Here is a 23794-nt window from a genome sequence, read left to right as displayed (position 1 = left end):
CAAATGGCTAAAGTTAGAAAATGCCAACTTTCTAGTTGTGGAATTCTCAGAATTACATTTTAAAATCCAATTGCACTATAAGCTGTGATTTTAAATTGTGATTCAAGAGACACCAAACATAGGGGTCCAATCTCTTCCCAATTGGAAATTACACTTATAAAATGTAATAAGGCAATCCCAATGTTATCCTATGGGACAGATAGGCGTTAAAGTAATGAAAACCAAATGTAAGAGTTTTTCACTATTCGGGCATATTAAAGGTAAAAGTACATTTCCAACTTTTTAGTCACTGTGCCATGCCCTTTGGGCTGTCCAAGACCTACCTTAGGGGTGACTTATATGTTTTAAAAAGGAAGGCTTGGGCCTGGCAACAGGTTTAATTTGTCAGGTCGACAAGACAGTTTACACTGCAAACACAGGCTCTGCAATGCCAAGCCGGAGACAATCAATCAATCAATCATAATATATTTTTTTGATTTGCAAAATGAATCATAAAATTAGAGTAAAAACAATAGAAAATCAAAGAATTCGTACTATGTTCATAAAATACATTTTCAGAAGTGAGCATGAAACAACCCTGAGAAGAACCTAGATAAATAACAGCATACTTTAGGATTATCCAAAAATTGCAGATACAGTAAAAATGTTCTGGTTTGCATAAAACCCAACGGCAAGATAAGAGGGTGAATATACTTGTGTCGCAAACCTGCGCATTTAGGGCAGATAAAAACAATGTGTAAAGTGTCTAGTTCTGAGATCAGACCACATGCGCAAAGGGGAAGGTGATACGGCGTGTGCCACCCCGCTAATGGCTGAGAGAACAAATTCAGATGAAAATCTGTTAAAAACCTTATGTGCAAAACCGGCATATACAACGTTAAATACAGTTCTGTTTTGTACGTAGATTTCACCATGACATATTGGGTTTAACTGCTTCTATGATGAGAGCTTAGGGGTCTTGCTTCTTGCGTATGTGCCAAAAAGGCTCCCTTAAGCCACACAATATCTTATTTAAAAAATCAACTCTGGGGATTTATAGAGCTCAGGTTTGCCCAGAACACTCAGTGTAGTTTTTATATAGCTCAACAAAGATATATGCTTACCGTATTCCATACTCGGGCAATCTCTCAGGATTGTCCTATTAAACTGTAGCTCATTTTTGAGCCATATGAAAAATCATAAGAGTATGGGATGCAATTGTATGTAATCTGCAATAAAGCCTGTACCCAGCTCCTCATGCACCATCTCTGCCGCAACACTGTGGGAAACACGCAACATTCTTCTAAATAATTTATTTCCTGTCACTTGTATGGGAAGGCAAGAATTATATCCCTAAATCCCTGCCCCAGAAGCTACAGTTGGGACACATTTCACTTTATAGAAATGTAAAAAGGACTTTATGTGGCTATAACCTAGCTGCCTAGAAAAAGCATCAACTCTATGGGCTATTCTGTTGAAAGACTGAATGTGTGATTTCAACAAGGGGCCCCAATTCAATTTGTGGTCTAGTAAAATACCCAAATAACAAAACTTGTCTCCATTTCCAATACAATGATCCTTGATTCTATACGTTTTAGCATTTTGCGGTCCTAAAATCATAGTATAAGACTTAGTGTAATTAATTTTCAAATCCAAATTCTCCATAAAATCATAAATGGCACAATCAATGCTGCAAGCCCACTAGTAACATTTAAATTACAGGCCGTGGGCACGTGTAGTGCACATTACTAGGGACTTTTAAGTAAATTAAATATGCTAATTGTAGATAAGCCAATGTTACCATGTTTTAAGCAGTTAGCACAAACTTTAGCACTGGTTAGAAGTGGTAAAGTGTCCATAGTTCCAAAATCAACAAAAAACAAATTCAACAAAAAGGGGAGGAGGAAGGTAAAATGTTCGGGGGTGACCCTGCAGAAAGGGCCATTTCCAACACAACCCCCTCGAGCCTCAAGCCAGGGAAGATTAATCAATACCTTGATGGACTTCCCTGCTTAGGTGATAGAATGTGGACAATGGCCCTCTACTGCAGGGGCACTTGTCAGTTCTACGGCTCTCTGAAGTTTGTTGGATCCCACTTTCTATACCCTACTGAGCCACTGAACCCTTCTCCTTATCTGTGGACCCCGTCTGTGCAGCACCTATCCTTGCTTTGCTCACAGGTGCATCCCAGTGGACAGGTAGTACCACCATGGCCAATAAAGATATGTGGCCCATTTCACCCTTTGGGCCGGATTTCTGTCCTCAAACCAGGGAAAACTCTGCCTATAAGGACAAGAACCAACAGAGGCCACTGACAGCTGTCAGTGTGTATAATCAGGCCCCAGACCATCCAGGGGTCTCTAACCACTGTAGTTTCTCAGAGTGGAGGGCAGTAGCACGAGGTGACTAGCACCCTTTGTCCAGGACATTTTCAGACCCCAAATACGTGAGAAAAGCATGCCAGACAGAATGAAGGCACTTAAAAACCACACCAGGTATAACAACATATGGATTTAAAACATTCCTAAGGCAACTGAAGGAATGTTCATTTCAGAATGATGGCTCATATACATGGTATACTAAATGTAAAGAGTGCAGAGTGACTCATTTACACTAAAGAGGACAAAATCTTTTTTATCTTACCTAGTAAATGAGAGGATCTTTCCTGCTACATTGAAAGTAAAGTCACTGCAACCACCGGACCTACCTTTTATAATACTTTCCAACATTTGTAGAGCAATTGACAATAGATTTTAAGGACACAGAAAAAGGAATGAGAAGTTGGGGACTACTCAATAGTTAACATTTCCCAGAGCTCTTCAAATCATGAAACAAAAAGCAGATGTAACTTTAAAGACCTGGCTGTAGAGGTAGATGCACTGATAAAGAATGCAAAGTCACAATTTTGATTAGAAAATGGATTGAGGTCGAGGTGTTGGAAAAATAGCACAGATGACAGGGTGGTGGATTTATAGTGAAATGTAAATTGAAGCGGAACATTGTTACCAAAGTGTAGTTCAAATTTCGATGATGTGGAACTCCTTGTGAAGCTTGTCACAAATCTGGCTGATCATCCACCACGATATATTTTACACTGCGATTTTAACAGCAGTGAAGGTACTCCTTTCATTACAAAAAAACCAACAGATTTCTCATAATTGGTTATTTCTTAATTACTCATGCTCTCTTCGACTGAATACATTTGCATAAATAAAACTAGTTGAGAATTTCCCTTTGAAGTGCCAGAAATGCCACAGCAATTGCTTGTCAGAAAAAAAAACCTACTAGATGAAAACCTACTGCTTCACGTTTGAAAATATACATCCATACAATGCAGTTAAAGCTTATCTAAGGGAATACCTCACACAGGTCACCATTCGAATGGCTCAGGCCAACAGGAGAAGGGGAGAATTTGAGGTGACAATTAGAATTTAGAGAGTAACCTTCTGGGCTGAAAGGCTCTGCAAGACAAACATTCTGATTAAAGTAGTGTGACAACAGTAACTCAAATGGAAGTATCATTCATGACAGAGTCAGCTTTTATGAAATATTTTGGAATTGGGACAACTTAATCTTCTACCTCACCAGAAGCAATACCTTAATAGTCCGATCATTGCTGAAAAATTTAGAACAGACTTTGCAAATTAAATAGAGGGAAGGCAATTGGCCACAAAGCACTCCCAGCTAGCAATAAAGGCTTGGGGACTCAATTACACCAGTATGGCATGTATTGTTTAATAGTGTCATCAAGGGTAATATAATTACTGACACTTTGCAAGAAGTAACAATTTCTCCATTATAAAAACCAGATAAAGACCTAAACAAAGTGTGATTCTGACAAATCTATTTCATTAATGAATTATGAGGTAAAGTCTTCACAGGGTATTCTGGCAGCCAGAATAAATACATGTATTCAGCATTTATCGCAGTGATGCAGTTGGGAAACCGAACACGTTATTTGATAGAGACAGGTGCACTGAATATTGATGCCACCAAGGTTTCCACCTGGGTCACTGGTCATTTCTGTTGCTAGTCACAAGGGGGAGAGAGCACGCCCCCTTTCCCCCCATAGGGAGCAGAGAAAGGTATTCTGGGGTTGCTAAACAGCTGCTCAAGTCTTCACAAGACACAGTATCACTCTACAGGTACAAAGGTGCATCTTTGGTGAGCTTTTCAGCTTGTTGGCTCAAGCAAGCCTTTTAAAACACATCTACTTCAACAGCACTAGCTGCACCCACTAAGGTGAAAAACTACAGACTACAAATGAAGTATGCGCACATTTGAACTGCATTTACCATAATGTAAAGGGTCTAACTGCATGCTGGAGCATGAGGCAAGGTGCTCCCACCTGATTTCTGTTTAAAAAGGCTCCCATGAGCCAGAAAGCTGAAAAACTCTGGTTGATGCACCTGTGTAACAGTGAGTGGTACTGAGCTGAGAGGAATTTTGGCAGCATTTCCAGCAACCCCAGAAAAAAGTCTGCTGCTCTCTACTGATGAAGGGCTAAACCCAGAAACACGTGTCTAGGGATAAAAGCACTATATGCACCAATTTTGGTGAAAAACTACAGCAACTATGAGGTAAGCATACTGCATTTACCAGAATGCAATGGGGTGAACTATGGTGGGATGAGAGGGAGTGTGCTCCTTCCTTCGGTGTGTTTAAAAGGCTCCCTTGAGCCGACAAGCTCACCTGGGATGCACCTGTGTGCCTGTGGGGTGATCCTGTGACCTGTGAAGACTTGGCAGCATTTCAGCAAACCCAGATGACTTTCCTCTGCTCTCTACAACTTCTGCCTTCTACTGATGAAGTTCTAAACCCAGACAAACATGTCTAGAGATATAGAGCACTAGTTGCACCCAATAAGGTGAAAAACTACAGACTATAGATGACATAAGCGCAAGTTTGTACTGCATTTAACATATTCTAAAGGGGCAAACTGCATGCTGGAGTGTGTGGCAGTATGCTCCCAACTGTTTTCTATTTCTGTGGATAGTGTTAAACCACCTTGGGTTTGGACAAGGTTTCTTGAGAAGAGTACATGGTTTCTTGAAGAAGAGTACATGTTTCATATAAACCTCCTGGGGCTAGGGTAATGGTGATAATCCTTTTTAACTGCAGCAAGTCTACATTCATAAATGCTGACATGGAGATAATGTAATGATATACACCCCAGACACACAGGAAACAGTATCCTTGGTAGAAAAGATAATTGGAAGTTTTATCTAGGCATATTGCAAATACATCTAAAGTTATGGCATGGAATTTATCATAAACATTCTTTTAGTTACATAATGAAATACAATAATTAGGGAGGTTAAATAATACAGGTCCCACAGAATAATACCTAAAATGTTGTGAGAAACTAAGGAAGTAGTCCCCTTATTGCAAAACATTGAGGCAATTACCATGAACTCTGATTGGAAGAACAAATAATCTACACATTTATATTCTATTCAATAGTATTTCTTCACTGACATTACTCCACTTAAGGCTTCCAAATGAACAAAATTGTGGGGCTGTTCAAGAGCTTTTTGTTAACATCTAAAGAGGTTAGACATAGCAATACCAGAATACCAGATTTACAGTTTTATTAATGGGCCTTCCAATTAAAAACACTCAAAACCTTACCCCGTTGAGTCGAGGTGGGGCGTACTGCTGAGAGCTTTGTCAGAATCACATTCATCAGTCTGTTTTCTTTAAAAAGTCTGTGCTCCCAAGTTCTTTACCAACGAATGCAACAGGTGTTAAAGAACACAACAAAAATACGGTATACAGTCAGGGAAACTATGATTGGCCCTTACTAAAGCATATAATAATTGATTTAGGAATCTCCGGAACTCCAGACTGCCTAATGGATGGTCTAAGCCACTGGCAGGCCTGTACTTCCAGTGCGAACTAATGTTGACAAATAGACACATTTCGTCAGGGGAATGGCTTTCTGCTGAAAATATTCAAGCACCTACAGTTAATAAACTGGAAAGTAGCCAGAAAGAATCATTTCTTCACATGCCATAGGACTTATTGGACATCTGAGAAGCTCTAACAAGGCACAGTAACAAAGTGTACTAAGTGCAAAAATCCAGCTGTCATAGATATACATGGGTTTTAATGTGCCCTGCGCTTGCAATATTCTGGCAGAATGTAAGTATTTATAAGACCAGGAATTACTCAAGAAAGACTAAATAACCAGGAAAGACTCCTGGAGCAGAGGTAAGCAAAGAGTAGCAGCTTATTTTTATATGATCCTACTAGTCGGTCAAGATTTGTAAATGTATTATTGAATATCCACCAGAGGTAGCTGATTTTTTAATCTACTGGAGTATCTAGCTATTTGTATCTTTTGCAGTCAATAAGTTAAACCAGGAAGATGCTAGCATTCAGTTCTTCCAAAACCACTGGTTGATTGAACAGTAACAAGTCAAAACTCTATTGAACAGATTCGCATTTTCAGTGCCGAACACACTGATGAAAGATTACTTAATGCAGTCTAGGTAGCAGTCAGGAGGTCTGGCATTGTGTGGGGGTTACCTAAATTTGCCTCATCATATATGTGGGAACATGAGGACAAACTGGAAATAGAGCACGATCCCTATAACAGGCTTGCTTTTTTTGTGAGTCATCTCTGCAATTTGTTTTCCACACTTTTCTGGGCTGAATTAATGGATTTTTCGGCACTTTTTACTCTGCGCACATTGAACCAATATCCAACCTGCAGCATGTAGGCTCCAACCCCTGAAACATGTTGCAAGTTTGGCAAATCCAATTGTCTTATTCAATCCTTTTGACCGGGCTGAAACTTGAAGTAAATGTACCAGGGGTAAAAAAAGTAAGTGTCATGTTATCAGGGAACAAGGCTGGAGGTACTATTTACCACCTGAAACTTGGCGAGAGTTGGGATGACACTCCAAACCTGCTCGCACTGAGTATTCCTTGTGTAAGGAACGTTGACTGTCCCTGTAGAGTACTGTCTAGGCTAAAGCTTCATGTGTGTTGCTGCAGGGCTGAGGGAGATCACAGACAAAAGGTTTTGGGGAAGTGGGTCTTCATTTCAGCTCTCCTCTGTGGCAGTTGTCATGTCAGGCGGCTGTAGGTCAGCACTCAGAGAAATATTGTTGCAGCCTCCAGGTTGAATCTTCTCACAGCAATGCCTTCAAAACAGTGGTGCTATGCTCTGGGGTAATGCAGTCCTTTTGCTCCTCATTGTCGACAGCAGCACTCAATGATCACATCACATTTAACTGGCAGTTGATGCGCTTCAGGGACAACTGAATGCAGTTCACTCAAAAACTTCTGCAGAAAGGCCACAGGCTAATTCCATGACATACGTCTCTCCTAGAGCACTCTGAGTAGTCAGCTAGTTCATAGGTTCCCCTCACTGGGAACACATGAGCCTATCCTCTTGGACAGTCTCTTCTTTGTCAGTTTGACAAGGCCAGGCATGCTCTTTTCCTCTCTAAGCAGGGAGGCTACTAGGCACTTCAAAGAGACATTCAGCTACTCCAGCAGAAAGTGCTCACTTCAGGTGATGTCCCTTCAACTATGGGAGACTTGCTGCCAGGCAGACACTAGCCATGGTCACACAGCAGCTCTTCTAACACTTCCTTCCATGGTCAAGAAGAACTTGAGACAGGAAGAAAGTGGGGTGGTTTGGATCCCACCTTTATACACATTTTTCACATAGGAGACGTGGATCTACTGTCTCAAAATTCAGTGCCAATTTGGGGTGGTTCTCTCAGTCCTTTTCAGACAATGATGCTATTCACAACAGGGAATATTGGGACTGTCTCCAAGCAGAAGCATCCATCGCATGGGTACATTTAAGTGTTATGTTTGCACTTAGCTGTCACCAGCCTTTCTCAAGCAGTAAACGGGGACAAAAGAGCAGACGTGGCCTACAAACTTCCTTGCCTTGAACAACAGAAATTGCAGTTCCACCCTTCACCCCACCAGCAACCAAATGCAGTGCCCAGGAAGAACTAATTAACAGCCCCTTACTAACAAAATATTCACAGAATTTGTAAGTGCATTACCATTCTCCATCCTCCTCACTTTAGTGTTTGGTTCTCCCCTCTCGTGTCACAGGAATACCATCAGGTTTTTCCTGGCGGTGAACGATATGCAAAAGGCTATAAGTCAGACCATCTAAATTAGCTGGGTAAGCATATAGTGAAATCTACAACGGCCATTACTCCGACAGGCCGTAAGACAAGTTTGACCACGGCGGAGATGGAGTAGTTTCCATTGTCATCAAACAATTGTCCACCCAAACCAAAATTTGGCAGATGAACCATAAATGCTGGTGGGCGGGGAACTGGGCTTATTAAAATTATGTGTTTTGGATTTTCACTGAGATTCTGGTCCTGAGAGCAGTCAAACTCTCTGTGCAAAACTCCAAGGGCAAATAAATGTGGGAGTCGGCAAGGAAATCCTGCTTCCCCAAAAACATGCAATCCCCCTTATTTTCCTGCCCCTGAAATTACTGGTATCTGGGCAACAGTAACTCCCGGGTGGGTAACTAAAGGGAATTTTAAATTTCCCCTGGTAAAGGATGTTCAAGTCCTACAGTTACATTTTTGACAGAGGCTATCTGTTAGGCCTACATGACTTCTGATCCATCGCAGTAAGCCTGAAATCTGGAGGCATGTCCTAGGCAACCTCAATCATCGACTTGTATCTCTTTGCATTTTTTGAGAAAAAACAAAATATTTTAGTGCTCCTATATCTCACTTTTGCTCCTCTTTGAATTGGTTTGGGAATTTCACTGTGTTGTATTTTTTACATTAATGCAAATTTTGGTACTGCTTCAATACCTAACACTACCCACAATGCATTTCTCAGGGGAAAAACTGCTGCTTTGTGCCACAGCTACCAGGAATTAGGCTGTGTTTTCTCAGTAGAACTGTGTTTTAACCTAGAAAAAAACTGCATTATTAAGCTTGTTGCGGTCCCTACTCCTAAATTAATACGAGACTCCTTCAATCTTGTCCAACAAATCAACACATACATGCAAATGAAGGATTCCAATTACTGAATGCTTCTCATGTGGTTTTGAGTTGTGGCAACGTAAACACATCCAGAGGAACACTCGTGCTCAAAGACCTCAAATCACCTTGTTACTGATGCAGTTACTAAATGGCCTTTGCTTTGCAGCAGGATTCTGGCCTGTGTATCGGTCATGTAGTCTTAAAATCATAATGGAATCCAGACAGGCCAGAAGTTGTACACCTCAGGCAGGCCTTAAAGATCACAAGGTTGTGAAACAAAACCTTTGGTTCCGGTTTCCTGCTATAGTTGCAAACTTGTATTTGGATGGAAGTGTCTGAATAGTAGGTATAGCAATCAGTCAGTAGCTAAAATCAATAAGCCAGCTAATCACTATAGAGCCAGATGCTGCTTAAGACTAATCAGCGCTCAACTATGACCGACATTAATTGCAATAAGTATAGGCAGCATAACATACAGATTGGAAAAGTGGACACTGGACATTGGGATTCCAAACGATCTGACCGTTTCATCGCTACATGCTTATCAAGGCCGGGCGGAATAAACAAAGGTAGCGGGAGTGAGGATTACCAATCACCCTTGCTACAGGTGTTGAACTATTATGACGATTGTGATCTCGCTTAAAAAAAGAATCTTGAAATACGAATCTTTCTACCGATTTGCAGCCTTGAGAAAGTCCTTTCGGCCAAAAGACGTGTTGGCTGCCTGTTTTGGATGTTATGAAAACTCTTTTTGATATGAAATAAAGGATATACGGAGAAAATCAAAGATCGACTTATGGACTTCCTCTCTTACATTATGGTGGCTAAAGCCTAGTTCACTGGTTTGGACTACTTTATATGTGCCTCGGCATTTGTGCAGTCTATGTATAAACCTCAAGGGGGATTTGCTTCTCCCAGGAGAGTCGATTTGATCTCCCAAAGGCGGAGAGACGCTCTTTGCTTGGAGAGAACAAAAGCATACTGGTTTTCGGAGAATACGACTATCCGACAGACGAATTTGAATGATGTGCATTCGGAAAGTGGCATTTATGCCGTGTGTCTTTGTGCAATAATTGGAAAACTGGACACATAGATCCAAAAATCAAATTAATGGCTTATGCATGTGGCCTGATTGAATAATGTTTAGAAGTGTAGCACAAACTTTGCTGCCTTGTGTGAAATAGTTTTGGCAGGACGACATGACCATTACGTTTCTCACCTTATCCTGGTCTTCCTCCACAAATGTTCTTTTCCACCCACTTCCCTCATCATGTCACAAGGTTCTACTCCTCTCTCAACAAGTGTCCCATTACCACTACACCACATTTTTATGCCTTCTTTCAAGAGTTTCCTATTTAAAGTCTTGCAAATGTTGTGGTAGTCAGAAAGGCCTTTCTGTGTGATGCCATGTTTTCTCTTAGCTTTTTCGCAGCAAGTAAGGCAACTGTGCTACACTTTAGGCAAGCTGTGGTGTTTTGGCATCATTACTATTTGATAACATGGGCAATCCCTCTATTGCGCATAAGTAAGAAAGGTCGTGAAGGAGTGTACCTTATGAAAACACCCCTAAAAACCTAGAAAGAAGAAGGAGTTTGTTCTTGGGATCCACAATACATGCAACTTTAATAGGTTTTGTGCGCATTTCAGTAGGGATTTTAAGTTAGGCAAATTTTTTGCTCCTGGTTTTTATACTGCTCTTGTAATTTCTTTCTTTCTATTTCTACTATTGACTCAGTTGAATGATCTGGTTCACAAATGGGCTGAATTAATTCACTAATGTAAGACCAATTAAAATATGTTTAAGAATTCGCATACATCAAACTTAATCTACACAGCTTTAATTTTACTCTACATTGAAATAGCTCAAACAAATGTTTTGAAACGACGCAAAGAAAGATGATGGGTTTAGAGATAGCATTTTAGCAACTGAAGATAAATGGGAGCAGAACAATAACGCCTTAAAGAAAGAGTTCTAGCTATGATTAACCTTGAAATAGAACAAGGAAATGAAATCAGAGGTGTTACTCTGGTGGACCAAGAACAGATGGAAAGAAAGTTAGAAACAGTAGGATAATACTATAGCGAAGAGGATCTACTTATACTGTAGGCCAGATGTCATGGTTAAGAGTCTGTCCCAGAAATTTTAAGATGTAAAATGATGTAATATATATGGTACAGACTGTGAAATGAAAGCATTTATAAATTGTGAACTATGTCATCCTTTATTCTGACAGTTGCAGGCTAATTTTTCTTCAAAACTGCTATTTTAAATATCAAAAACAATGTTTAGAATGTAGGTGTTGCTACATGTTCAAGGGAAAAAAACAAATGTACCACATGAATTAAGAAAGGTGGCAGGAAGAAATACAAGTTGTCAACATGTCTAATCACAATACTGTCAAAATTAAATGTACCTGCTATCTTCTTCTTCTAGTTTCTTGGCTGCCTGCTTAGACAATTTAATCTGAATGTCTAGTCTCTGTAGGAAATCTTTGGCAGACAGTTCTTCAGGTTCGGCAGGTTGGTTGACAGATTCTTGAGGACTCTGAGCAGGCATACTCTCTTCCAGTGCTGTCGGCGGATCTTCCTCCCGACTCATTGAGCTATCTAGAGTTTCATTATCTGGAGAGTCTAATGAGTTAAGTCCATTGAAAAGCGGCTTCTTCTCTGATACAACAGGGATATGCAAGGTTTTGCGCAAAAAGATACAGTCACTAGTAAAGAGTTTGTTTGCCCTTTTTATTTGCTCCATCTAGAAAACACATAAAAAAAAGGCTGTAATTGCAGAACCACTAATCCATAATATAAGTAGCAGCAGTGTGAATATAGCACAAACTCTGTAACTTGCTGGGAGTATCAATATGTCAGCACAGCTTGCACAACACCAGTCACTGAAAACTGCAGAGAGATCTACATTGTACCATTTTGTTAAAGCCTGACATAACATAGACAGATAAAACAATTATTCATATAAATAAAGATAAGTACATAATCATGGGTTCCATAAACAAGAATTGAGGCGTATTCCTTCATTTATGGTGCATTTGAAAAGCACAATTTAAATTACCCATGCATGCATTTATACTCCTAATGTTCAGAAAAGAGATTCAGATAGCTTTTATAAAATGAATAGGTCGTTGATAGCGGTTAGATCCTTGTCACTGCACAACAGGGTGCCACTGATGTGCTGGGATCCACCTTACTATGGATCTGCAAAGTTGGGGTAAATACTCTTTTTCTACACTTAATTCCAGGGTAGGAAGCATGCACAGTCAAAGATTTCTCAGGGGGTGGGGGGTAGTTTGGGGGCAGAGACTCTACAATCAACCAAGAGACCTAATAAAAAGTATGTTTAATATCACAGTGGTACGAAATACTACTCACTTAAATAGGTATCTGACTTAAAATTAAGCGATCTCACCCAAGGGCTTATACTGAGATACTACGCCCACACACCAGGGCTGCCACCCTATCGAAGATGTCACCGCTGCAAGTTGAGTTTAGGCAAAATTAGGCACAGGCACAAATTCCACTAAGCGGTTGCCCTTGGGCTACTGGTGGATCAGTTTGCATAGTTCTCTTAGCATTAAGGATAACTCCTTATTGCACTTTGAGTTTTCCCACATTTACACTCTGTCAGACTCTGGAATCCATACACTCACTGTTAACTGCTAAGCGAAAGTGTCAGCCTAACTGACGGCTTGACAGGCACTGTCTGTTGACCATTGTAGCCTATTGGATGAGAAACAACTTCCTCAAACTCAACTCCGACAAAACAGAAGTACTTCTCTTTGGGAAGAACACCTCCGTATGGGACCACAGATGGTGACCAGCATAACTTGGGCCAACACCACACAGATACCGACAGACCATGCACGCAACCTCAGCATTATCCTTGACAGCCAACTGACCATGAAACGAAAAATCAACGCAGTTGCATCCTCTAGCTTCCACACCCTTCGAATGCTCTGCAGAATCTTCAGATGGATCTGTATCAACACCAGAAACACCGTCATGTAGTCCCTCCTCACCAGCCACTTCGACTACGGCTAAGCCCTCTACGCTGGAATCTCCACCGAGCACCTCAAAAAACTCCAGACGATAGAGAAGACCACAGCCAGGCTCATCCCGGACCACCCCAAACGGACGCACATCACCCCCCACTTCAGCCTCCACTGGCTCCCCATCCAGAAGAGATGCCAGTTCAAGATTCTCACGCACACATACAAAGCCATGCACGACCAAGGAAATTTTTTTATTTATGGATTCGCACATATATACCATAACAGTTATAACCAGCATATACATTTACAGTATTGAACCAAGTCTATTGTCCAGTGAAATGGTAATTTTTCCTCTTTTTGGTAACGACAACTCCTATCATCCCTCCCTCCACCCTAACCCAACAGCGTCATGGCATTGCTTGTAAATATACAGCGTCAGTGAAAAACATATTCTGCAATGCAGAGCTTGACAATTCCAGTCTTTGTATCATCGCTTCGGTACTTGTAGCGATTTTGTTATCCTGTGCTTATGGCAGATCAGGGTGCGCTAGCAAATATATGGGAAGTGGCACCCAAAAGTCTTTCTGCCTAGAGGCCTCAGGTAGCGTATTCATTCAGTTGTTCCTTGTAGTACAAGAGATCTCAAATCCATTTGGCCAGTGTCGGCACTGCTTTGGAGTTTCAGTGCATGGCAACTGCACGCTTAGCAATTAATGTGGCTATTGCAATTAAACGCCTTTTACATGGTTTAATCTGATACAGCATTCCTAGCAGGCATATCTCCGACTTAAATTAAATTTTCTCTAGTACAATTTCTGATAATGCCTCCACCACCCCACTCCAGAATTTAAGTATAGCTGGCCACCTCCATGCTAGGTGTACAAAATCTGCTCCATCTTGACAGCACCTGTGGCATTGCGCATCTTCCCGCAGCCCAAATTTAAACCGTTGTTCTCGGGTATAATATATCTGATGTAAATATTTGAAGTGAATGATGCAGAACGACCAAGGATTATCCTACATCAACCAATCGACTGAACTTCCACCTGCCCCCAAGACACCTGCACTTTGTCTCACTCGCCATCGCACTCACCCCCCACATCCATTGCAGCCGTTGCGAGGGCTGCTCTTTCTCCTACATCAACTGGCAAGTCCTGCGATGAGTGAGTGAGTGCATAAGTGGTGAGTAGGTGTGTGACTGTATGGGTGAGTGAGTAAATGTGAGGGTGGCTGTATGGGTGTGTCCCTACTTTGGTCAGTGACTGTACAGATGAGTGAGAACATGTGTTAGTATCTGTATGTATGAGTGAGTGAGTAGGTGTGTGAGTAACTGTATGGGTGAGTGAGTGGCTGTATGAGTGACTGTATGGCTGAGTGAGTAGGTGTGTGAGTGGCTGTATGGGTGGGTGTGTTAGTGTATGTATGAGTGGGTACATGAGTGGCTGTATGGGTGAGTTAGTGGCTGTATGGGTGAGTGGATGTGTGAATGGCTCGAAGGATGAGTGAGTGGTTGTGTAGGAGTGGGCGTATAAGATGTTTTTAGGGGGAGTGAGTGGATGTGTGAATGGTTTGGTGGATGATATCATCAGTGATGTCACTGATCATGTCATGAGTGAAGTAATATCCAACATCATAAGTAGTGCATTGCGCGGGCAAGAGTTATAGTTAGCTCGGGTAAGTAGAACTGCTGAATTTCAATGGTTTTGTAAGAGTGAAAACTGAGCCTAACTAGAATGTCTCTGTAAGTTCTGTTTTTTTCAGTGAATTTCGAAGTTTTTTTCAAATCTATTTCCTAACTATAACGTCCCTGTAACCATGTTGCATACTGAGCAGTGGGTTGTTACAGACTGCACTGCGCAGTGACTGGTGCACAAGTAACTTGCAGTATGCAATGAGCAGTATATAGAGTGTACAGAGCAGTGCACGATGCACACTGGGCACTGCAAATTGCATAATGGTGAGCAGTGTATTACCGAGCACGGACACCTGTGTGCAGAGTACATTGAGGAGTTAGTAGAATGGATGCACTCTTTTTTCATCTCTCCTTTTGTCTATAGTCCTGCTGTCTCATGCACGCAACTTTACATTGTCCTATTTGTCTGCTACTTGTCATCATGCCGAATTATCACTGCCTGCCAATTCTGTTCTTGTCTACTCTTTCGATCTTAATGATACTTTTTAGGTCTACTTTTGAATGTTTCAACTGCATGTCTTAAGTCACACTCTATTTATTACATCTGTCCTTGTGTAGTTCTATCATGTTTTTAAATACAAGATTCTGCTGCTGTGCCTTTCTCTTTATTTCTGCTTAAGGTACGGCTGATTATGTTTATGACTGGCCCTCACCTCTACATATTTCAAACAGGTTGTGGATGTCTCAATCATCTACTTTCCAGTCTCTGACAGCTACTTCTAGTTGCCTCTTTTTCAGTTCATCTGTCCCTGTTTCAGTTTTGAGAACTTTGTAAAATAATATTTTGAACATCACTGTGAAAACGTGAATGAAGAGGCAAGACGGAAGCAGCTGCTGTAGTTAGGGAGATGGTCCATCATAACACACTGCCATGAAAAATCCAATTCTAGCATGACCTGCACTTAGTGACATGTTTAACGTGAGTTTACTACTGTGCACAGATTATCTTGTGCAGCGCAGCCGAGTGACGGAGTGTTAAATAAAACAACAGCAAAATCCAGAGATGATAACTACAAGGACTGAAAGCAGTGCAGGAGGAAAACACAGACACCTGCTGAATGGGATGATTCAAGAGGACCGAACAGGGCTTCGAGAAGAACCATATGAATCTAGATGACTGTAGCACAGACTACTCGTGAGGCACAGTGTGGTATGTCACCTTGTTTATGGTCAATAAGCATTCTGTGTTCTGGGCTGGAATGGCATCTGCGAGGTCGAGTACAACATTGCCGCCGTACCTTGCAGATGCCGAACGCTCCTGGTTGTGGGTGCTATAATTTGAAATAAATTTGCATAAATACTTACCTGCCTCCAGAGTCCATCATTACAATAACACTTCAATGCTAAGTGTTAGGCAGAGGTGTCCAGGAGCCACTCTGTTCTTTTGTAAGCTAGAGAACAATGAGAGTGTGACATTGGTCTCAAACTGTAGTAAAGGCCAATTTTAATCCTATCCCTCCCTTTGCATCACAACATATCATCCTCACCATGTCGGTGTTTTTATAGCGTCGAAGACTGAAAGGAATTTCTGCAGTACCCTCGTGCATTGCGGTCTATGGCACTATACAAACACCAGTGTGATATGAAGAAGAGGGTGGGAACAGACTTAAAGTAGGCCTTTTCTTCAGTCTGAGTCCTATGTTAGTCTCAGGCAGCAGGCTAAGTTTACTCAAGACTGAAACACAACACAGTGGCTCCTGGGCATCTCTGGCTAACAAAAGGTAACAGCAATGTGAAACGTCATTGAGTTGAATGCGCCAGGGCAGGGATACAAGGAACGATGGCCCTACACACTGGTTCCAGGGTGCACATTACTGATAATTGCCATGGTTGACTGGTCGGGCTTGCGTATAAAATGTCTGCAGCATATCATTTCACATGCCCTCTTACCTCTTTAGAGGCCAAAGCATCCACTGTTTGGCCTGTCTCTCAACTCTTTGACAGCACTGGATGTTCTGCAAATAAAACATAACAAGCACTTGCAATGCAATAGGTCTCGCATTTCAGAGCGTTAGAGCAATAAGCATTGCAAATGTAAATATTTTTTACTTATGTGTTTGGAATGGAGTGGATTTATGTGATGGCAATTGTGTGTTTTACAATGAATCTAAAAGGAAGCGCGTTGATGCTGGGTTCTGGGGTACGTCACTGGAATACAGTCTAAAGTAATCCTGGATTTCTTTTTGCAAATCGATATTATGCAGTCATAAAGGACACAATGAGAATGCTCTATTATATAAAGGAAAACGCTGAGTATGGACATATTGAGTCAAAGAGAACAGGCGTCACCTGATCATTTTACTCATGCGTATTTTATAAAGTTAAGCAGCATGATGGTGCTAATCTCACCTGGGTTTGAACACCAGGTTGGGCACTTGCCATGAATCTGGTGGGTTATCCGCCATGGATCCACAACGAGCAGAATAACACAAAGAAAACCACCACTTGTAACCTAACCGGTAGGTCTGTGGTTGGTGCTAAGAGAGAAAGTAAGACACTTCCACGTTGCTGCAAGTGGCCGGATGTATGTCGGTCCATCCTATTGAAGATTTAGCAAGTGTGAAGGCTTGAGTTTCCGAATCATAGATAGTCCATCCTAATGAAGATGCATCAAGTTAGTTTGAGGATGTAAAGGTGCACAGATGTAAGATGGGCCACTGTAAGAGGGATGTAACAAGTGTGAGGATTTGAGTACCAGGATATAAGTGGGCCCATCCTAATGTAGATGTAGACAGTGTGAGGGTGTAAGTGCCTGGGTGGAAGGCTGTTCATCCTAACACCTATGTACTAAGCGTGAGGTCGGGAGTATGCTCCTCTACCGTCAGACCATCTCTTTGAATGTGTTAGTAATGGGAATAATGTGTCTTGAACCCACCTCCCACGAGGTGGTCTTAATGTTATGTCTATAGACGACATCGTGACGGACGCATACAGACGCCGCCGATTTTCGAACCCTGAACCCAAGAAAAAGATTACAAAGCTCCAATACAACATATGGCAGAAAAAGCGAAGCTGAACGATACAACAGTTGAGCTCCGTGGTATATAGAGAAGACAAGGACAGTGGCATCTTCTTAAACAAAAGACAGAGCATAAAGGATGAGAAACTCACGGAGGGCGAGATAAGAATCCATTCCACAGAAACAAGGATCTGCAACAGCATAGAAGCATAACCTGGGATTATTTTATCAAAAAACTAAGGAGGCCCCAGAATAGAAACCAGGGGTACTCCACATTATCAACATTGAAGAGATTGACATTAGAAGGATCGGGATTAACGGAATTATAGACAACATAGGAACCGAAGGGAAGCCCCCTCATCCTAAACATTTAAGTACGGGAGTTGAAAAATACTTACAGTCTTGAAAAAGAAGGCAAGATTTGATTAGTCCTTCGAAACGCGTCGACGCCCCCTTAAGAGCCACGAATTTGGTTGTATATGTATGGACAGTAGACATTGATGATATATATCAACACACTATAAAGTTGGTCTAATTGTCGTTTTTCGATTGTGGTGACCAATGACAGATATTATTGTCTATTGTGATTCTATACCCAAAAAAACCTCTCGTAGATAGATTAAGATAGGCTCATAATATACTGTTTTTTTAAATTTTTATTTGTGATAGAAATGTTTTTATTGCGATCTTTTTGGATGAAAAGGTCTTTTATTCAATTGTACTTGATGAAATACACTGTATAAAGATTTGTATAATAAATCAATAGTCAGAAATCCAGCTTATGACTAGTCCTTGTGCCAATACATAAACACGTGCAAATGGCCTTACAGGAAATGGTGGATGTATGGTGAATGAAAGTTGAGGTAGTGCTTTAGATTTTCCCCAGAGGACAATTTTTCATACAGTTCTGTGATTGAACTCTAGTCCTTTGGGTTACCAAGGGTTCCTCTCTTTGTTTATACAATTATATATTAACAACAGGAGAGAGAGGAATAATCCCTCTTATTCCCCCTGATGAGTATACTCGGTAACAACAGAAGAGTGACTGAAGTATTCTAAAGAAAAGAACACTAAAGGAATAACCAGCACGAGAAAAAACCTCTTTGTTTAAAAGAAGCCTCACTCACCAACCTAGTTGGTGACATGCTTCATCATTGGGTTCCCACCAGAGAGTCCCGCATTCTTGAGTCTTCTTTTGAGCGCTATACAAAATATAACATGATCCCACACTAGGAGCTTCTTGTATGTCAAACTGCACACATTTCACGTGCCTCACGTTCTGTACAGTACCACAAATAAATTCCCTTGACATAATAGATCATCACATATATCATACCATTAGCACAGAGCTTCTGGGAGCTACAGGTGTGTTTTTTGGTTTGCAATTTTTTGTACGTCAGCTACGAGTGAATGTTTAAAGGTTCATGTATATGTAGACTTGGTATTGGCTTAAATATTCATAAAACAGGTCAGGTGTGCTATTGTATAAGCATCCGAAGGTCATGCAAGTTACATGTGAATCCTTGCAACATGTTTGTATCATGTTTGTCAAATGCAACTCTTACCGCATATGATGTAGATTTGTATACATATGCTTTGCACAGTTTCTGATTCAGCTGTGACTGCAAAGGACGGTCTGATAAGGTTCAGAAGGACTTCCCTGTTTTCAGGCTCAAGAAAGTGCCTTGAAGATGGCCAGCACAGTGGTTGACGCTTTACAGAATAAATAAGTGAGTGTCTTATCCATGGTTCTGGAGTCTGTGGTGTGTGCTCATTCAACCGGGCATCATGCAGGCCACACTCAGCACCTTGTCTCAATGGTTGTGCCCCTATGACTGACAGGTGAACCACACCAGTAGTTTAGTGAAAATGGTTCCCCTGTGTGAGGGCCTGGCAGGCTCAGCAGATGGCTTATACAAGGGTGCCTGGGTCTACGTGGCCCCTGTAGAGTTGTCGGTGCTGGAGAGAGCTTCAGAACCACGCAGATGCCGAATTCTAGGCACGTTGAGGCATTTTATCACAGATGAGAGGGACAAGTCAAGGTCAGACTGGCCTGAGGCAAGCAGCAATGTTTTAAATGCCCTAAACATATGTTACCTCAGCAGGGCACACAGAGCACACACAACACGCTACCTCCTACAAAAAAACAGATAGGAGGAGGTAGGAGAAGGGACCATCACATGTTGTAACAGAAGAAATGGTGAAGGCAGTGAAGTGTGACGGCCAACAAAAATGTTTGCGTAGGGAAATCGCCGGCGTGGGAATTAAGCACACAAAGGACGGACATTTAGAAAAATGCACCAATAAAAAGAAGGCATTTAAGACCAGCACAACAAACAACTAATCGCAATACATATGCATGCTTAAAGCCCATAGACTGATTACTACATGTCTTGCAGAAAGCGCAAGCGCTGCCTAAGTACGACTTAATAAGCAAGGAGAGTGCTGGGCTGCGCTTGGGGATGTGATGAACCATCGACCAGGGTCCACGTCAAGTAGACATTAAAAGTAGGGTGGGTGAGATGCCAGCTTCATTATTAATGCTCACTAGCGTCAATCTGCACACATAATTACAATGTAGCTATGTGCAAAAGCGCAAGTGTGTGCCTCTGCTCTGCAGTCCGTGCAGCTGGCAAAACAGGCAACCCCAGGGCTAAAGCTAGGGGGTCGCCCTCTTTTCCTTTTTAAAAAAACTTTTTTTAGGATTCAGCTGAAAACAGAGTCCTAAGATGGCTGACAACACCTCCAGGTTGAAGTTTTGACAGTCAATCAGAGCTCTGCAGACCTTTGCACGAGCTTGCCATTATTCACAAAGGCTTCACATTCGCAGACATACAAATTTGGATTTCCTTTAATATCTTGCAAACTACTGAACGGATTTACACAGGATAACTAAAAGCGGATTTCGGCCAACCAAAAGCTACCTTTCGGCCAAATTCGGTGTAATTCCGTCCTGCGGTTCAGGCTGCAGGCGTGTCTAAAGACTCTATGGGAATTAAAATGGAAAGCTCACTTTCCATGCACAACTAGAATCACCGGGGAACTTTTAAAAAATAAATTTCGGGAAGATTTGTCAAACGTCACCAAAGTTATAGACAAGTCAAAATGGAAACATGGCCCTAACTCGAACTACCTACTGGATGGGTGGATGGATGGAGATATAATATATAAATATACAAATTGGCTTCCAAAACAGCGCGCTCACTCGAAAGGTGCAGGCGTTCAAGGTGTAACGATGCCCTGCCAATATTCATCACCAATAAGTTGTACACTGCACTTTAAGAGTCAATTGCAAAGTTGTATTTATGTATCTATGCCATCGATTGCCACATAGCTTACCAACTCGGTCGCGAACAAGACTTGGTAGTCAAAATGCATAGGTGTTGCTGTGCAATGTGGCAATAGATGGCACTGAATAAATTTCAGCGAGTAGCATGCTACTTTGGAACCCATAAAGGATTAGTGATGTTAGTATAGTCAAATATGAAAGTAATTTGAGTGGTGGATATGTTAGTCAGTTATTTGGATTGAAAAGGATAGTAGAGGGATAGAGGGAAAAGGTTTGCATTTATATAGCACTTGCTACCCCTGATGAGATGTTGAAGAGCTTTTTTGACAAGTAGCACGCTCCTCCAGAACCCATAAAGGATTGGTGTTGAATTAGTATAGTGAAATATGAAATTAATTTGAGCAATGGACATGTTAGTTTGTTATTTGGATCGAGAAGGATAGTGGGGGAATAGAAGAGGGAAAAGGTTTTGAATTTATATAGCGCTTGCTACCACCTGATGAGGGGTTGAAGCGCTTTTTCGATTAGTAGCACACTACTCCGGAATCCATGAAAGGGTTAGTGGTGAATTAGTATAGTGAAATATGAAATGAATTTGAGAGGTGGAAATGTTAGTCTGTTATTTTGATTGAAAAGGATAGTAGAGGGATAGAAGAGGGTAGATTTAAGTATTATTTTTTTTTAGAGCTCATAGCAGGAGGAGGAAACTTGGGATGAGTAAACGGGAGGTCAAGGGGGAAGAGTCAGAGGCAAGGGCTTAGAAAGGCTTTTTTTGGGTGATCTGCATAGTAAAAGAGGTATGAGATGATGCAAGGAGGGGTAGAGTAGGGAAGAGTCTAGAAAATGTTATTTTGAGGATCATAGTAGTGGTATGGGGGTTGGAATGAATGAGGGAGTAGAGTTAGAGGATATATTGATAGAGGTATAGCGTGAGAAGTAGGGTAGTGCATTGGAAAAAGTAGTAGAATGAGGATTGAGATGAGTCAGAGAGTTGAGTTAGAGGATTATTGAGAGCAGAATAGGGTGAGAAATAGGGTAGTGCATTGGATATGCTGAATTAAAAGAAAAGTATTAAATATATAGATATACAAGTATATATAATTATATATATATGCATAAGGAAGGTAGTGTATGTAGATCAAAGATGCATTTAATAAACTCTGGCTTTCAAGTGTTGTTGTACTTTAAATTATTTTTTATTTGTTTACATAATTCAATAGTGAAGCAACTGTAGATAAATAGTTAAGATAAAAGATTTACTTATTTATGCAGTCACATATATATCTTAAAAACATAGAACAATGTAACTATCAGTAATATGTACATTTGTTAAGCAGAACTAATGAATATCTATATTTTCCAAAACAAAATTATTATACATGTTTATACAAAGCAATACACATATATAGGTACATATTTATAGTCCAAATAAATGCTTATATACGGAGGGATATGCTGTATATTTCTGTTTGCGTATGGTGATTATGTAGGGAAGAGCCTATTCTTGAGTAGTTTTCTGAAGATAAGGTGGTTATCCGTGGATCTTATGCTGGGGGTAAAGAGTTCCATAGTTTGGCTGCTTGAACAGAGAAGGATGTGCCACCCATGTGTTTTTCCTTGTACAGTGGGATTTTAAGGTGAGGTGGCACTCTCAAGCGGACGTTCCTTTGTTCAATCGGTTTGGTGATTTTATCCCTGATGAAGAGAAGTCCTGTTACATGTATTGCTTTGTGGGTGATACAAAGCAGCTTGAACGTGGGATCTTCTGGCAACCGGTAACCAATGCAGGTCTTTCGAGTCAGAGGAGATGTAGTCTTGCAGTCTTATATGTAAGAGTAGTCTGACAGCCGAGTACTGAATCCGTTGTAGCCTTTTCACAGTTGTTAAAGGTGATCCGTGGTAGAGGCTATTGGTGTAATCCAGTTTGGACTGAACAAGAGAAATGGTAGCTCGGACCTTGTGTGGAAATCCCAAATGGGGGAAGATTCGTCACAGAGTTTTTATAGTAACAAAGCTTGATCTTGCTAGTTTGTCCACTTAGGCATTCATTGATAACTTGGAGTCCATGGTCATTAGGAGATTTCTTATTTCCTTTGATACTTTAGACGGTGTTCCCAAACGATAAGACCAGGCGTCGAGTAGGTTATAATTTTTCCAATCGCCACACGTGAGTATTTCTGTTTTGAAAGCATTCAATTTGAGATGGGTCCAGGTCATCCATTAATCCACGGCTCCGAGACAACTGAAAATTAGCGCGTTTCCAATGTCTTTGGTGCATTCCAGTTGAAGGAATTTTGCATGTCATCTGCATAGTTCTAGCATGTGAGGTAAAATTGATTGATAAATGCCGGTAATGACTTCATGTAGATGTTGAAAAGCATGTGAGAGATGATAGAGCCTTGAGGGACCACTGCTTTTGTGAAGTACAGTTTGTATGAGAAAGGGGGTATGGATGACATTAGTTCTGTTGCAAAGGTAGGATGTGATCCAGTCTAGAGCAGTCCCCACTATGCCGGCTTTTATTGTCTTTGTATCATGGTGTCATGGTCAACCGTGTCAAAGGCAGCCGAGAGGTCCAAGAGAAGTAGCGCAGCAACCCCGCTGTGGTCAACGGTGTTCTTCAGGTCATGCCAGATGGCAAAGGGGCCATATTCTGTGCCTCTTCCTGGACAGAATCCCGTTTGGGAGTCTGAAATTATGGCATTATCTTCAATGAATTGTGACATCCGGGCGAATGCTGCTCTTTCTATCAGTTTGCCTAGGAAAAGTCCATTTATAATCAGTCTGTAGTTGTCAGGGTTCAGCGGGTCCAAGTTTGTTTTCTTCAGTAATTGGCTTCTGTATGACTTTTTGAGTTCTTCTGGAAATATTCCGGTAGTTAAG

The 23794-nt window shown here is 41.2% G+C and overlaps 1 protein-coding gene across 1 annotated transcript in view; it reads right to left on the bottom strand.

Annotated features, from left to right (window-relative positions):
- Nucleotides 1-23794, bottom strand: part of LYSMD2 (LysM domain containing 2) — a 230738-nt gene that overhangs the window by 115200 nt on the left and 91744 nt on the right. Inside the window, exon 2 of the mRNA XM_085644186.1 lies at nucleotides 11381-11718. Within this exon, the coding sequence (XP_085500312.1) occupies nucleotides 11381-11718 (338 nt within the window). The remainder of the gene's footprint in view (nucleotides 1-11380; nucleotides 11719-23794) is intronic.

This window comes from Triturus cristatus, chromosome 3_1, assembly GCF_964204655.1.
Source record: "Triturus cristatus chromosome 3_1, aTriCri1.1, whole genome shotgun sequence".
NCBI lineage: Eukaryota > Metazoa > Chordata > Amphibia > Caudata > Salamandridae > Triturus > Triturus cristatus.
This window is presented reverse-complemented; position numbering and strand designations above follow the sequence as displayed.